Source organism: Malaclemys terrapin, chromosome 2 (genome assembly GCF_027887155.1).
Source record: "Malaclemys terrapin pileata isolate rMalTer1 chromosome 2, rMalTer1.hap1, whole genome shotgun sequence".
In the NCBI taxonomy this organism is placed as follows: Eukaryota; Metazoa; Chordata; order Testudines; family Emydidae; genus Malaclemys; species Malaclemys terrapin.
Window position 1 is genome coordinate 171313898 of NC_071506.1, and position 17523 is coordinate 171331420.

At 42.6% G+C, this 17523-nt stretch overlaps 1 protein-coding gene across 1 annotated transcript in view; it reads right to left on the minus strand.

Moving 5' to 3' along the window:
- Positions 1-17523, minus strand: part of LOC128831797 (dynein axonemal heavy chain 5-like) — a 279614-nt gene that overhangs the window by 165187 nt on the left and 96904 nt on the right. Inside the window, exons 35-42 of the mRNA XM_054018564.1 lie at positions 15882-16081; positions 15633-15786; positions 13189-13455; positions 12838-12966; positions 12213-12428; positions 9656-9802; positions 8071-8243; positions 7633-7811 (exon numbers count right to left, since the gene is read on the minus strand). Of these exons, the coding sequence (XP_053874539.1) occupies positions 7633-7811; positions 8071-8243; positions 9656-9802; positions 12213-12428; positions 12838-12966; positions 13189-13455; positions 15633-15786; positions 15882-16081 (1465 nt within the window). The remainder of the gene's footprint in view (positions 1-7632; positions 7812-8070; positions 8244-9655; positions 9803-12212; positions 12429-12837; positions 12967-13188; positions 13456-15632; positions 15787-15881; positions 16082-17523) is intronic.

The following is a 17523-nucleotide window of genomic DNA, read 5'->3' on the forward strand; positions in this document are numbered from 1 at the left end:
CAGCCCTTTAAACAGAGTAGTGTTCCTGAAGACGCGAGCGTCATGAACCCTTCCCGCCCAGCCCGCGTTGATGTTGGTGAAACGTCCCTTGTGATCCACAAGTGCTTGCAGCACCATTGAAAAGTACCCCTTGCGGTTTATGTACTCGGTGGCTTGGTGCTCCGGTGCCAAGATAGGGATATGGGTTCCGTCTATTGCCACACCACAGTTAGGGAATCCCATTGCAGCAAAACCATCCACTATAGCCTGCACATTTCCCAGAGTCACTAACTTTCGTAGCAGCACCTGAGTGATTGCTTTGGCTACTTGCATCACAGCAGCCCCCACAGTAGAGTTGCCCACTCCAAATTGATTCCCGACTGACCGGTAGCTGTCTGGCATTGCAAGCTTCCACAGGGCTATCGCCACGCGCTTCTCAACTGTGAGGGCTGCTCTCATCTTGGTATTCTGGCGTTTCAGGGCAGGAGACAGCAAGTCACAAAGTTCCATGAAAGTGCCCTTACGCATGGGAAAGTTCCGCAGCCACTGGGAATCGTCCCAGACCTGCAACACTATGCGGTCCCACCAGTCTGTGCTTGTTTCCCTTGCCCAGAATCGGCGTTCCATGGATAGAATCTGCCCCATTAACAACATGATCTCCAAAGCACCGGGGCCTGTGGTTTCACTGAATTCTGTGTCCGTGTCCGTGTCCATGTCCTCATCATGCTTGTCGCTGTGCTGCCGCCGCCGCTGCCTCCTCGCCTCGTTTTTCTGGTCCTGGCTGAGCATAAACTCCACGAGAACGCGCGAGGTGTTTGCAATATTCATGAGTGCTGTCTTGACCTCAGCGGGCTCCATCCTTGCCGTGGTATGGAGTCTGCAGTGTTCACCCACCCAGGAAAAAAGGCGCGAAAATGGTTGTCTGCCGTCCGTTGCTTTCATGCAGGGAGGGAGGGAGGGAGGGAGGAAGTGAGGCTGTACCCAGAACCACCTGCGATGATGTTTTTTGTCCCATCAGGCACTGGGATCTTAACCCACAATCCCAATGGACGCGGGAGACTGCGGGAACTATGGGATAGCTATGGAATTGCTACCCACAGTGCAACGGTGCAGAAATCGACGCTAGCCCCGGTACTTGGACGCACACCACCGAATTACTGTGCTAGTGTGGCCGCACTCATTTCGACTTTATACAACCTGTTTCTCAAATCCGAATTATCTAAATTCGGATTAATCCCGTAGTGTAGACATACCCTTAGAAATGACTTTCTCCATATCCCTCGGGAACAGGAATCTTGAAAAAATATTGTTACCAAGATATCATGATATTTAATACACAGTTCCAAAAAGTAGTTAAACTACTGCATGCACATGCACACAGAAACAATAAACATGCTGCTGGTTTTGTTCTCTCCCACCTCTTGTTTCTCCCTTGTTTCATTTTCGCTTCAGCTAATTCCTTAATTTTCATTATCTCTCTCCTGTTTTGCAATTTCTGTCTTCGCTTTTCTCCCTTTTCTGTTATCTCTGTCACTTTCTTTTCTGTAGTCTCATTCTCCCTTGCCTCTGTCATGTTTCTTTGTGTCTGCTTTATTCTCCGTTTTCCCCAATTCCTCTTAGAGGCCCTCTCATCTCTCTTCTCCTAGCCCTCTTTCTCTCTTTCCCACCTTGGGTTGTGAATACATCAGCTATCACAACCCAACCAATACTTGTCAATTCTTGGAGACTGTAATAACAGCAGAGTAGAAAGAATATGAAAACAATTATCTTCTATTTTAATTCTATATCTCCCCATAAAAATTTACCTATTCAATTTATGTGATATTACAGTGATTAGGGAAAAACAGCAAAGTTCCAGGGTCAAATCCTACTCTTTGCTTTATTGGTGTAATTTTGCAATCTCTCCAACAAAGTCAGTGGAGTTACTCCAGATTTACAGCAATGTAAATGAAGCCAGAATTCCGACTCTCCCAGGTTTGGTACAGTCAGAGCTATATCACAGATTCCACATGAAATGCAATCCTGTATGTACATTAACAGTATTAAGCTTTTTCTAAATTGGCATTGAATAACATTTGTGAATATTACAATTAATCCACTGAATTAAGAGAATTTATGGATATTACACAAGCCATACAAATCTAATTCTTACATTTAAAATTGCCTGGAATATTTTCAGATACCATACTGCCATAATGAAGCAAAGATTTTAATAGATTCTTCCATTTGAGGGACAAAGATACTCAGAGCACTAAAGATCCAATCCTACCCCTTTAAAAGCAGTTCAAAAACTTCCATTTTCTTCAGTGGTGCAGGATTGGATCCCTTTCTGAAGTATTTTTCCTCTATGTAGACAGAGAGGATTTGATGAGTTTTCAAAGATCCAGACCAGTCAACAGAGTTACATTGGGGATGGATTTGGACCTACATGTTTTCTGTTTTAAGTGACATACTTTTATTGTAAGTTATCAGGTTCCAGTCTAAAAACTATTTTTGCAACAATGATCACTTTGGGGAAATAACAGGAAAAAAATAAAACATGCAATTCTTTAACATAAGTGTATGTTGGTGGATAGAATATTGGCATTTTATGCATACCGTGAGCTGTGTATGAAATTATCTTAAAATTACTTTGTCTTTATAATGGTGAAATTCAATTCTGGTCAGATTTTTTTTCCCTTTGGAAGGAAAAAATTATTTGTTTTGTATTGCCACCTGCTGGAAAAGTTGAGAGTGCCTAAGAATTGGGAGGCCTGATTTTCAGAGGAGCTGAGCATTCCACAACTCCCAATGAAATCTGGCCTTTGCAAAATAATTTCACTTGTGCAAAAAAGGATAGTGTGAGGGGATGTCTACCCCACATAAGGCCTGAGTAGGAAAAAGGGGCCAATTAACCCCATGCCAGACCTGGAAGAGAGTCACTGATAAGGCCTAATAGCTGATGAAGCCCAGCCAGGGAAGGAGCTAGGATAGGCATGAAAAGAGAGACCAACCATGGGGCGAGCAACTGAAAGAGAGTGGTCTAGAGCTAATCCCCGAGATGAGCCATAAGGAGGCTCTTCAGCAGTAAGTAGTAAACGCTGTGACAATTTGGTGGCAAATATGTGTATGACGGTTGCCCCTGGTACAAGCGGAGCGTGAGAGACCATAGTAGCAAGTTTAGGAAAAAAGAGACAATGGAGCCACAGGGCATGGAGACCTTTTTTGGAAAAGGCCAGTACCCTTCTGAGCTGTACCCCAGCAATTTCACTCCCATTTAACTGAGGAAGAAAAGCAACCAACGGGGGATCCATGCACTGCTTACACAGGTCCTGCAGAAGCAACAGAAACAGCGGGGGTATTTAATGAAACTGGTGCACCAGCAGCAATATTTATTTAAGATCCTCTGGGAAGTGAGCAGGGGCTGAAGAGGTTGGGAGTGGAAAAGAAGTTCCAGGGCCAGGAGGCCAGTGACCAGGCCAAGAGAGTGCTATGCCTGGGGGCAGAAGGGACACCTGAAAAGGGAATGCCCCTACATATAAGGACAAGAAAGCTAGTCATGAAGTGAAGGATGTCGGAAAGCCTCAAAAAGTCCCACCTGCTGAGGGAGTAGGAAAAGAAGGGACCTGTTTTTCCTGTAGGGAATGGGAACATGTGAGGAGGCATTGTCCCTTCAAGAAAAAAGAAAGTCAGGAAAAGGGCATAGTGTCAGTAAAGGAACAGAAGGAAGAGCCAGAGGCCCATTGTGTGTGCACAGTGGTTGTAGAGAAGGTGTGGGAATTGTGAGGATGGAAGGTGAGGAGAAATTGGAGGGAAGAAAGAGTCCCCAAAAGACAAAGTTAAATGATACCGAGACCAATGCGGAGGGTAACCAGAATACAGTGGGAACTCAAACCCTGATCAAAAGGGTGGTGGGAAAATCTGCGGAACAAAGGCAAAAGCACAAGAGAAGTTAGTAGCTGCAGAGCAAGCTTTGCGAATTGCCTTGCAAGACTTAGAATTTCAGAGGGATAAGTATCAGAACACAATGGAGGAGAAGGGTAGATTGCTTCTCATGGTGGACAAGCTGGAGCAGGAACGAGATGACTGGTGGGCCCAGATCCGACAACTCCAGGGGAGAAGGCACCCGTATTCCTGAAGGTTACAGGGTTACCTCGGAGGGTATGTGATAGGGGTCTACCCCACACAAGACCTGAGTAGGAAAAAAGGGCCAATTAACCGTGGAGGAGAGTCAAGACTGAGAAGGTCCAATAGCTGATGAAGCCCAGCTGGGGGAGGAGCTGGGATAGGCATAGAGGGAGAGAGACCACGGGGTGAACAACTGAAGCAGGGGGGCATCAGACCAATTGAGCGCTAATCCCCAAGAGGAGCCACAAGGAACAAACCCTGTGACAGACAGGCACAGCAAGTGAACTGCCAGCCTCGTAGGACATTAGAGCCATATTAATTACTAGGAAATATTCAGATACATTCACGCAGCATACGACGACAGTGCTTGAATCAAGTGTAGAAGAAGCCATTATTACATGTAGAATAAAAAACAACTGAAAGAAACAAATAAAAAACAAGACTAAACAGAGGCCATTTTCCATTTACACATTCATCCAAGGGGACTTCAATGCAATAGCAGGTGGAAAGAAACGTGAGAATGAAAAGTATGTGGGAAAATTCAGTAAAGGTGTAAGAAATGATCACAGAGCATGTCTGGTTGCCTTCGTAGAGGCAAACCATCTGCACTTAATGAGCACAATATTTCAAAAAGAACAATGTCGGCAGTCGACATGGAAAAGCCCAGATGGAGTCACACTGAATCAGATTAATTATGTATTGACAGATATCAGAAGAATCTTCAATGATGTAGAGATAATAGGAGAATGAATAATTTGCACAGGCTCAGTCCAAGGGGACTTCAATGCAATAGCAGGTGGAAAGGAGGGTGAGAATGAAAAGTATGTGGGAAAATTTGGTAAAGGTTGAAAAGCCCAGATGGAGTCACACTTGAAGCTGTGGAGGTGCAGAAAAGTACAGCAGAGAGAATGAGGATGCAAAAGGAGGAGAGGAGTGAAACAGGAAGTATTCAGGAAAGATGAAGGAAAGAAAGGGGAAGCAGCTGGGAAACAAGGAAAGAGGAACAATCAGATATCAAGAGAGACTTGTGAAAGTGACTACGAGGAGGAGACAGCAGAGAGAATGGCAGGCAGAGAGGACTGGTTAAGGAAAATAAAGAAAATGGGAATAGTGAGGAAGGAAATATAAAAGAACAAGAGGGAGAGAGGACAAGGCATAACTGGTGCTGAAAAGGGAAATGGAGACTGCAGAAAAGGAAGGTAACATCATCAACAACTTAGATATTGGCATAGAAAGTACGCTTATTAAGTTTGCAGATGATACCAAACTGGGAGGGATTGTAACTGCTTTGGAGGACAGGGTCATAATTCAGAATGATCTGGACATATTGGAGAAATGGTCTGAGGTAAACAGGATGAAGTTTAACAGAGACTAATGCAAAGTGCTCCACTTAGGAAGGAACAAATCAGTTTCACACATACAGAATTGGAAGAGACTGTCTAGGAAGGAGTAAGGCAGAAAGGGATCTAGGGGTTATAGTGGACCACAAGCTAAATATGAGTCAACAGTGTGATGCTGTTGCAAAAAAAGCAAACATGATTCTGGGATGCATTAACAGGTGTGTTGTGAGCAAGACACGAGAAGTCATTCTTCCGTTCTACTCTGCACTGGTTAGGCCTCAACTGGAGTATTGTGTCCAGTTCTGGGCACCGCATTTCAAGAAAGATGTGGAGAAATTGGAGAGGGTCCAGAGAAGAGCAACAAGAATGATTAAAGGTCTTGAAAACGTGACCTATGAAGGAAGGCTGAAAGAATTGGGTTTGTTTAATTTGGAAAACAGAAGACTGAGAGGGGACATGATAGCAGTTTTCAGGTATCTAAAAGGGTGTCATAAAGAGGAGGGAGAAAACTTGTTCACCTCTAAGGATAGAACAAGAAGCAATGGGCTTAAACTGCAGCAAGGGAGATTTAGGTTGGACATTAGGAAAAAGTTCCTAACTGTCAGGGTGGTTACACACTGGAATAAACTGCCTAGGGAGGTTGTGGACAGGGCCGGCTCCAGGCACCAGCCGACCAAGCACGTGCTTGGGGTGGCACCTTGCAAGGGGCAGCCAATCTTGGGGTGGCGGGGGGCGCTCGGGGTTTTTTGGTTTTCTGTTTGTTTTGTTTCGGCGGGGCGGCGCTCAGAAGTATTTTTTTTTTCTTTTGGGTTCGGCCAGGCGGCGCTCGAAGTTTTTTTGTTGTTGTTTTTGTTTTGGCCATGCGGCATTCGGGGGGGGGTTGTTTTTGTTTCGGCGGCACAGCACTCGTGGGGGGTTGTTTCAGCGGGGCGGCGTGGCGCTTGGGGGGGGTGTGTTTTGGCGGGCCGGGGCAGCGCGACGCTCGGGGGGGTGTTTCGGCAGCAGGGTGTTTCGGCAGCGCAGCACTCGGGGGCGTGTTTCGGCAGGGCAGCGTGGCGCTGGGGGGGTGTTTCAACAGGGCGGCGCGGTGCCCAGGGGCGGTTGTTACGGCGGGGCGGCACTTGGGGGCGGGGTTGCTACAGTGGGGCGGCGCTCTTTTTTTTTGCTTGGGGCGGCAAAAAAGTTAGAGCCAGCCCTGGTTGTGGAATCTCCATCTCTGGAGATATTTAAGAGTAGGTTAGATAAATGTCTATCCGGGATGGTCTAGACAGTATTTGGTCCTGCCATGAGGGCAGGGGACTGGACTCGATGACCTCTCGAGGTCCCTTCCAGTCCTAGAATCTATGAATCTATGAAACAGGAAAGGATGGAAGGGGATGGAAGATAAAACAGAACACAGTCCCTTCAGAAATGAATTATTTCCGGCACCAGCTGTCATCAAATAGAAAATGGAGAAACAAATACATCATAGCAGATGTGGGAAAACTCACTCATGAACTGTTCTAATTTATAGGAGTCTCTTTGATAGGGCAGTCAAGCATTACTGTTTTGTACTGCCTTGCAAGAGATCCAAATGAGATTGTTCGTGCCAGTCTATCAGCATTGGGGTGTGCAGTGTAGGGGAGTCTGATGGGGAAGGTTAGGGTTCCTGGAGAACACCACCTGAGTGCATAATAAATTTCTATGGCTCAACAGGCACTGAAACAATGCTAAATGTGGAGGCACATGGCCTGATTCTACTCTTACTTATTACGGCAGTGTCACTACATTGACTGGAGTGGAATTACCCTGATTTACACCAGTGTGACTGCAATGAGAATCAGGCTCATAGACCAGATTGCAGACTAGGTGACTTTCAGTGCATCCACCAGTTGCCACTGAGACGCAATTCAAAGTCTGTGGATGGAACTGTTTAAAGCATAGAGCTCTCCAAGCAGTAATAAAAGAAGGGCAGTGAGGAGAGTAGTACGGCTCTCTTACTTGTATCCCCAATTATTTATTTTTTCATCAAGCTAATTTTAAGCAGGCTGCATCTGCACTTCTTCATTCTTCTGCTGGCTGTAAACAAAGCCACAGGTCATTCTATTGTTTCATGACCACTAGCCACAGGTCATTCTATTGTTTCAGTCTCAGTCACAAAAGCATTCCACACAGAAACGCATTTTTCTTTCAATGGCTAAAATGAATAAACAGAACAGTGTCTTACCTTTATAAATACGACCTAGGCCTCTGTAGTCCATTTGGTCTGAACAATTAAAGACAACGACGTATTTTCCCAGACATTTGCCCATGTCTTTAGTTGTCTCTGTTTTCCCAGTACCTGCGGGTCCTGCTGGAGCACCACCCATACTCATTCCCAAAGCCTGAGCCAATGTGATGTAACATCTGGAGAGAGATTGAAAAACAGCATTAATTTTTCTTCACTGTTATCCGCCCGATAGTGTAGTTACTACACTTAGTTATATAAAGCTGCAGTTATATAAAGCTGCGGGTGGGAAAGGAAAGGGATGTTCTTCCTTTGGTAACTCCCATTGGTGTTAATAGTAATTGGTGCCTATTCATGGGACAAATCCTGCTTTTTCTTTATGTTGATGAGAGTAGGATTTTGCCCCCAAAGCGGATACTATACTCCTAGTGTGATTACCTGTCAGTTAAAGGAGTTATAACGAGTCTGTCTGTACAGCCTAAATATTCATTGCAGTAGTTGAACTCCACATCAGTGATTTGAATGATGCATTTGTCCACATCTTCAATAAAGTAAAATCTGGATTGTTTTTGCCATTCAAAGTCAGAGGGAGATTTAATATTCATACGGACCTGTAACAAAAGCACAAAACCATTAGTGTAGACGTGATATACTGTAATAAAAATATGAGAGGAGGAAGTGACATATCTTAAAGTGCCCACTTTCCATTTCCATCAACAGGTCAGAAAAAACACAATAGGATTACCCAATTTCCAAAGGGTTAATATACAGCAGACTTCAGTAATACTTGACATTAAATTAACCAATATGAAATACACATTCAAAAATACTCATAAAAATTAATGAAAAATGATGGGGACAGGAGAAAGCCCCAGGCATCATACAGAACTTGGCAGTTTGACTTCTAGCTACACTTTTCTATCCTTATTTAGAAACTCATTTAGTATTTCTCTCTGCACACTATATAAATCATTTAAACAATACACATCCCCCTGAATTACTGCTCTCAATATGCAGGACGTTTCCTTCAACCATTTTTTTTTTTTTTTTTTTTTTTGCTTCCAGTTTCTTAATCATTGTCTCATGCTTTCATATTATCTACCATAGGGAAGAGTTTGATGCATTTAAAATTTTAAAAATAAATCAGAAAATCAATTTAAGTTATTGTTTACTCCCCTTCTCAAAATACATGAAACCCAGCTTCTTTAATCTTGCAGAAGCCCTTGCCTCAAATCAGGAAGTGGAAGCAGGGGCTGGAAATCACAAAGCTCAATCTAAAGCTAAAAGGGAACATATTTTTTAAAAACTCCAATGATGTAAGGTCTTAAATTTTGAATCACAGGTTAAGGTCAACAGTGCTTTCCCCTTAGCAAAGTTCTCGTATGCTGAAAATCAGTAATAATTTAAAAAAGGAAAAACCACAGTCTATGAGTCTGACCCTGCAAACTGATCCACATGCATGCACCCTTCCACCTGTGTAGAGTCCTGTCGACTTCAATGGAATTCCACAAGGGAGTAAAGATCTGTGTGTGTGGCTCTATTTGCAAGATTGGACTCTAAAGTTGTATGTTGTGAAGCTGTGACCCCACTGAAGTCAATGGCAAAACTATCACTGCAGGGGGTCCAAAAATTCACGCTATGTTTTTAAGGCCCCAGTCCTGCAATTTGTTTCAGGTGGTTGGATTGCTGCCCCTAGAGGAAGCCACAAGTGAGATCAATAGGGAGCCATCAGGATGTTGCAGTCTGCCCATCTGCAAATAGTTGCAGGATCGGAACCTACATTTTTCTTAGTGAATATGTTAATGTTCTCACCCACAAATAATTCAACACTGCAAACAAATAAGATACTTGTAATGTAAATCTTTTAAGATGCAGTTAGAAAGGACAAGCCCAGATAGCATGCAATTGCATGACAGTACTAGCAGCAGAGTTAAACAAAGTGAAGAAATGTGAGATTTCCTTTTACATTTCATATATGTAAAAAACGTTTTTCAATTAGAGAGCTCTTAAAAAAAAACCTCACCAAATCATCAAAGATATCCTTCTGATGTACATGAATAGTGATTAAAGTCTCATATTTTGTGCGCTCCATCCTTGTCAGATTACGTGTTGTCATGTCAATCAAATCATTTAAAAGGTCCAGAAACTTCTGATTTGTTGTGTGCATGACCTTTCCCACACAGCAAGAGAACAGAGTTATATTAATACAAACACCCTTTGCTCTTTCAATCTCTAGAGGATGAACAGTTGCAGACATTTACAAATATATATCTCCTGTTTTAGTTACATTTTGCTCCAGCCTCACTTTGTATTAACTAGGGCTGCAATCCTGAATCAAGATCTACTAGAGCATACTCCCTGAGCCCCTGTGGACTTCCAGTGACTTTAGTGGGATGATACATGGGCTGAGGGGGCAGATTCCATTGCAGGACAGTGGCCTAATATAGTACACCGACCTCACCTTTACCTAGTAGGGTGCTTGTATTGTGTCCTCTTCAAAAGCAATGAAGCCATCAGACTTCAGCCTTTGGGTACTAAACTATACACATCAGTCAACCAATATGTTCACTTTTGGGAAACGTGAAGCTGGGATTCTGACTCTGTCCCTAGAACCACGGTAACTTTCAGAGGAGAAAACTGGTGTAAGGGACAGTTTAAATGTGCCTGAAGTAACACTTTATTTCTGCTACAAGAGACTGTGGAATAAAATCCTGACTTCTTACATCTATAACAGGGGCTCTAATCCTGCAGTTGCGGTGGTAAGCTGGACCCCTGTCAATAACTCCAAATGGGATTCTGTGCAGGCCCAGGGGTGATGGAGTAGTTTGCAGCACTTAGGCCACAGCGAGTGCTTTGAACACATGAAGGGATGATCAGATTGGGTTTTGTGGGTTTTTTGAGGATATTTGCAAACCCAGACCTACTCCATATGCGGAGGAAAACTACAAATAAATGTTTTTTTTTAAGGAGAAAACAGACAAACAAAACCAACAAGAAATTTTGTTTGCCAATGAAGTTTGATTCTAGTTAAATGAGCTCCAATGGAACAAAAACTGGGTCCATGCCCTTTTTGGCTTTGTATGATGTAGAAAAATGGGAGGTTAAAGTATTTTCCCCCTAATCTGGAGTCTTGTCTAGTTTAATTTTAGTCAGTAACATCACAGTGTGGTATGCTGTTTTCTTTAGCATTTGCCTGTGTTTATTTTCATGGTAGGACAGTGTTACTAGCTCTTAGCTTGGTCCTACTGCACATGTTCCTTAAACTGCTGTATTAGCAATCTTGGGCTATGCCTACACTGGCAACTGAACGACAAAACTTTTGCCTTTCAGAGGTGTTAAACACCGCTCCCCGAAAGACAAAAGTTTTGCTACAACAAATGCCAGCTAACCCCACTCATTGGGGGTGGAAGTTTTTGTGGGCAGGAGAACCAACAAACAGCAGCTACACTGCACGACTTTTAATGGCATGGCTGTGGTGACACAGCCATGTCACTAAAAGCTGTGTAGTGTAGACAAAGCCTTGAGCACTCCTCTGAGTTGCCTTCTCACGTGCCTCTATCTAAGTTCCAGAGGAGAGGCACTTATCAAAAACATCTATGGTGCTGGAAGCATCTTTTCTGGGCATAAGGTGGAACCAATCCCCCACCAAACTAGCTCCTATGCTCCCCCTTCCCCCAAAAGAGGGGGAGGACGCTGTCACCGTCCCCTAAAGCAGCTACATGCACAGGAAAGACACTGCTATTCCCCCATACTGGTGGCTCTCACATCCCCCAAACCAGTTTGGGGATTATAGTAGATGATGACACTCCCTTGACCCTAAACTGCCCATTGTTCCCTCCCAAAGCTCGTAGCCACTGACAAGAATGTGGGGGGTGGGACACAACATTAGAAACTGTTTTAAAGTTAGTTTTAAAGCAAGTGAGGATTGACCTTCTATCCCTTCCTGTCATACTCCTTCCTCACTAGTTCACAGCATCAGAGATTCTGACCAGTGCCTCTCCATCAGCGCTAATATGGACAGCGGATGGAAGCAGGTGGTGCACAAACCCCATAAGCTAGACCAGGGGTTCTCAAACTGGGGGTCGGGACCCCTCAGGGGGTCGCGAGGTTATTACCTGGGGGGTTGCGAGCCGTCGGCCACCACCCCAAACCCCGCTTTGCCTCCAGCATTTATAATGGTGTTAAATATATTTAAAAGCGTTTTTAATTGATAAGGGGGAGTCGCACTCAGAGGCTTGCTGTGTCACCAGTACAAAAGTTTGAGAATCACTGAGCTAGACCCTCGGCTTATGTAAACCAGTGTCTTGCCATTAAGATATGCTGATTTACCCCAGCTGGGGATTGGTCTCATGTTGCCAGTTGTCAGGGCAGATAGCGCAGTAGTGCAAAGAGCTCAAACAAAGGGTGCTAACACTGTGGGCTAGTATCACCATCCTACGTATCAATATGGAGGAATTTACAGGTCATTCCAGTTGCTTCGTTTTTATTTAGTCATTTCTACCTTCTTTTTTAAACTTGCGCAGTGTGCACTGATCTAAACAATGCTTTTAATTAATCCCCGAGGATTTGCTAAGTACAACCTTTTTGTCTGTTTTGGCATTGTTTAGCGCATCCTCTGCATCTCTGGTCCAAATCATTTGAATTCCCAGAAGACCTATTTGTGCAGGAAACATTGTCTGAAAGTCATACAGCTTAAATCCTGAATCACTAATGGCTATAGATGCCTGTCTAATGATGGAATGGATTGTTTTCTTAATCCCATTCAGCAGCTGTCCTAGCCAGAATTCCACATTACCCTGGAAGACAAAAAAAGCACTTTTAAAGTAAACTGCTCCGACCCTGCAAAAACTCCACAGAAGACATTTCCTCCCCAGGGCTGATGTTCCCATTTCCCACTTTTCTATTCTCTCATCCTCACAGTTGTGCCTGACCTGTCCTTCCAGATGCAAAGTGATGGATTTAGCAACTTCAGTGGTACAGGGGAGACAACTAGAAGGGTTGCTACAGAATAATACAAAGCCCCTTCCATCCTCCCTCTGGAGCAAAAGCACTTTGCCCCTGTAATGGGCAGCAGAAGGGTCTCTACTTCAGATTCTCAAATGGAAGCATGCTGTGGTACTACTGCATGGAAGTTGGCCAGCCCTTTAGAACACAGATTTGCTTTAAAGTATTGAATGAAAAAAGTATAATATATTCTTCTATTACCTGAGCTAGAACAGGCTCAATAATATTGACTTGTTCGCCTTCTTGAGATTCAAATAATAAAATCTGGTCATAGTTCTTTTCGTGAAATCCCACTCGGTTAACATTGTCAAACAGACTCAGTAAATGTGCCTAGAACAAACAAACACCTGATCAGCCAAATAAGACCCATAAAATGATCTACAATGTTATTTTTAAACTGAATCAAAATCTGCAAGTTTAGAAGGCTAAATGGATCTTTCCACAAATAAATAAACTTAGATCAACTCAGTAACAAAAGGAAATCATTTATCACCCATTCCACTCAGTTATTAATACTGACTATAAAGGAGGTTATTGCTACATAATTTATACCTGAATAGTGTGTGAATCTGATGCCTGGCCAAGGATTTCCAGAAGTGCAGGATCAGATACAAAGAAAAATCTGGGAAATACTAATCGTTTCTTTTCCAAATACCCAGTTAATGATTTCTGACATATTTCCAGTTGTTCCAGCAAATGTGGTAGTAGCTGTGCCAACGTCTCATCTCCAACACAGCACTGTACTATGTTTGATGTCTCATGAGCTCTCTGCATAATCTTCTGCCAAGATTTATCAATGTTCTGAAACCTTTTGGCTTCCTGAAACACATTACAAATGCATTAGCTATTCCTGCTGCTTCCCAAAATGCTGAAAAATAAAAATATCCTGTAAGTGAGTCTGATTCTATTAATCAGTATGTCCTTTGGATGGTCAACATTATGCATATTCTATTGGGGGATATCAAGAACAATTGGCCCATGCTGCCTGCCTCCACTGTCTACTTATTATATTTTCAAACAAGTACCATTGTGCTTTCTCCCATGCTGTCCCTCACACTTGGGAGCACTCCTCGTAAATATCTGTCAAGCTACCTCATTATCTTCCTTCAAATTCCCCCTTAAAACTTTCCTTTGTTGTGATGCCCAGAAAAAACTCTACAGTTAGGCTGCTGGTGCTGAGACCACAGCCTAACAAGCTGACCTGCACTGTCTCATTGTTTCCCTGGACTCCTCATTGGTATCCATCTGTTGGCTCTTGTCTTATTCTAGGATTGTAAGCTTTGTGGGGCAGGAGCCAACTTTTTTGGTCTGTTTGTACAGTGCCTAGCATAACGGGGTCTTTGTCTGTGACTTCTAGGTTCTACAATAATAAATATAATAAATACATAATAATAATCAGACAAGGTAATAGTTTAATATTCACTTTGCGGCTCGTGTCTGTTGAAGAGTATAGTGTGTGAATGTTTTTAGAGTGCCTTCGTAACACTGGTGGATCCACAGAAATGCATCAGGTTGATGGGGAAGCAGTGCCTTTTGTCTTATGTCAGCTGGTATTAGGCAGCGCTAAAGTGGCTATACAATAGGACTTCAATCAATCTCTCAGCAGAAAAGTCAAAGAGCACCCTCCTCTAAAAATGACAAAACATTACTGACACTACGACTCTGTTTCCATTTACATCATTGCTTTTCCACACAGGCCACTCCTGAAAACAATTATTCACTTTCTGTTCCAATGTTAAACAATTATTTGAGTAAGATTCAAGGGATGATCTGGATAATTCTTAGTCCTGCCATGAGTGCAGGGAATGGGACTAGATGACCTCTCGAGGGCCCTTCCAGTCCTACAATTCCATGGCCCATCCACAATGTGTTGTAAGTGAATGAAGCTGAATTTTCAAATCCTCAAAAGGAAAGAAAAGAACTATTTTTCTGAGCTTTATTGTGGGGTTTTTTTTTAATTATTATTCTTATTGCACAATGGGAATAACGTTCCTGCAGTATACTTACAATAAGTGGCTTCTGCAATTATCAAATTCATAAGCATTGCTGTGGTGTTTAGTCATCTGCAAAAACCGCTTATTACCTCCATTATGAAAGTTATCCTATCAATATACTGTAGGACCTAAGAGGCAATTTATTATAATCTTAATTAACAACTAAGAAGGCTTTAGCTAATCACAGAACAAAATGTTCTGGGTTATGGAAAATGGAAACTGTAGATATTTAATTATAATGTCCTGGGCCTGAAATAAATGCAATAGTGTAGAATATTTTTGTTCTTATTAAATTACATATTTCTGACATCTTTAAGCAGCAGGTGATCCTACGTACCACGTGCCAAATTCTGACTGGCTGACACACATGTAAACCTGCCAGCAGCAGCAGGAGCATGCAATGGAAGTCTATTACTCTGATTCTGCCTCACCCAGAAAATCAGAGAAAGAGATCAGTCCTTAGGTTCTCAACAACTGACATCACAGAAAGGCATAACATGGTACGGCCTGGTGAAAAGTGAGCAAGATCCACATACGTATATACATATACGTGGCTGCCCAGGCCTAGCAATGTCCCTATGCACAGCCCCCTGCAAAAGTTATTCCAACTCTTAACAGTATAGAATGCATAAATGAGGTGTATAAGGGCTAGTGTCAGGCAGAATAAGGGATTGCATTATCACAGCATTAGTCAGAATTTCTCTCTCCACCAATATGTGCTATAATACCTGAATAATACAAAGTGAATTGAGGTAAGCATTTCAGCCTTAACTTTAAAGTGTCTTGCTCTTGTAGGTTTGATTCAGGCCCTAAGAGTCCAACCCTGCAGACCTCACTCTGGAAAAGCTCCCTCTGAAGTTATCTGTGGGTAATTTTTCCTGAGTAAAGTATGGTATAATTAGACTTCTTCAGTATAGACTAAATTCTTTTTTTTAAAAGGTACTGTGGTTTGGCTAACCTTTATGGTGTGCCTTCATATATTGCTATTGTAAATCAACAGACCTGAGGCAGCTGTTTTGCAATGTCTCCACCAACAAAAACAGCTTCAAGATAAATCCAGAGGTTTTGTACAGTAATCCAATTTTCAATTATTTCTGTGGTATTGGCCAATTTCTGGACCCACTGTTGGATCGTGGGCTTGAATGGTGCATTGTACCTGTTATATGAACATGAGTAAAAAAAAAAAGATTATGGTATTTTATTGGTACTTATTATATTTATACAAATATATTCTTTTGTTAATTTTTGTACCTGTTGCTCATGAGGGATCCCAAAATCATGAGACTATCCTCCATCAGAGCTATCTTCTCGGAAGTATCTGAGCCTTTCAGAAGCAATTCTCCTCTGGTTTTGAACTGGCCAAATGTAAAGACATGAGTACTCCACTCATTGATGACATGTTTCAATTTTGCTTCAATATCCTTTTCTTTAACAGCACTGATGCAGATATCCTAAGTAATATCAAGTTACTGTGTTTTATTACACTGAGGGTAATGTAATATCTACTTATCAAAACAATTAAAACTCATGGGCCAAATTCAGAGTTCAAAGGGAATTGACCATGCTCAGAATAATAAATTAAAATAGATCAAAATGACTATATTGCAAGACTGAAATATGCTTCACCTGTTCTATGGGCCAAATTTTATTGTCAGTTACACTTAGCTAGTCACATTTCAGTGACTTCATTGGACTTTTAGAAGTGCAACTGAAGGCAGAATTTGTATCTGTACATGAACTATCTCTCCATTCTGTGCTGGGGATGGGGGGGGGGGGGGAATGTGCATTACTGATGTGAAATTAACCAGTAAATCTCAGAAAGAGGGGAGAATCTGCCTCCTCATGAGCCCCTCCGTGTGAAAACTGTGTATCTTGGGCTTGGCAGAAGCTCAAGGACATGGCTCCCTGAAGGAGGGTAGAGCTGTTCTGCTAGATCTTCTAGAAGAAAACCTTGTGACAGCTTACAGCAACATTACCTTCATATCTGCAGCTTCTGTTGCCCCTTGCAGGCATCAGTAGCAGCACAGTCACTAAAATGCCCAGGGTGTCAGAGGGGAGTGGGACAGACACTCAGTGTGGATCACCCAAGATCCACCAAATTGTGCTACCAATCATCACAGATTCCAGGAAGCCCCATGACTGCAGGGTGATGTCCCTGATCCTTCCACAAGGCTAAATAATCCTGCCTCCTGTAGAAAGCATCCGTACAGAGTGTTTGACTTAGTTTTTCACCTTCCAGGTAGAATAAGACAATTTAGTCCACAGTGTTTAAAGGGCTAATCTCTTGGCTGACAAGCTCACAATATAATTTAAGTTACAATGTTTTTTTTCTCCTTTTTGCCATCCTTCTGCTCTTGCAAAAATTATCAGGTCTTGTAAATCTAACATATTTGCTGGGTGACCAGGCCCAATAAACACAGAGGCAATAGATTTGTACTGGGTGCACATCACAAAAGACTACTTGTTTGCCAGCCTCTTCTGGTCCTGTGAAATAGTGGATTTCTTGCTCTTCTTTAATATTCTCCCAAACCACCCTCAATATATTAATCTAAGACCCGATCCTGCAAAGTGCCAAGCACCCTCCACTCTCACAGAGTTCAGTGGGAGTGGAGGTTGCTCAGCACCTCTCAGGATCAGGCCTATAATGACTGATTTCTTTTACTCCTGTATGATGCTAGAGGCAAACAAAATTACAATAAGTAGCATCTAAAACCAGAGTGTAAATTAGCTTTACAAACAATAAGAAAAAAGAATTCTTTCGAAGTGTTAGCTTTATACCATCCAACCACTTTTATACTGCTCCAAGATCAAAGGCAGTGAGCTAACCATTTCAGCTACAACCAGCTGCCAAATTCCATTCTCCAAAGGAATCAAACAAGCAAAGTCAAATTTG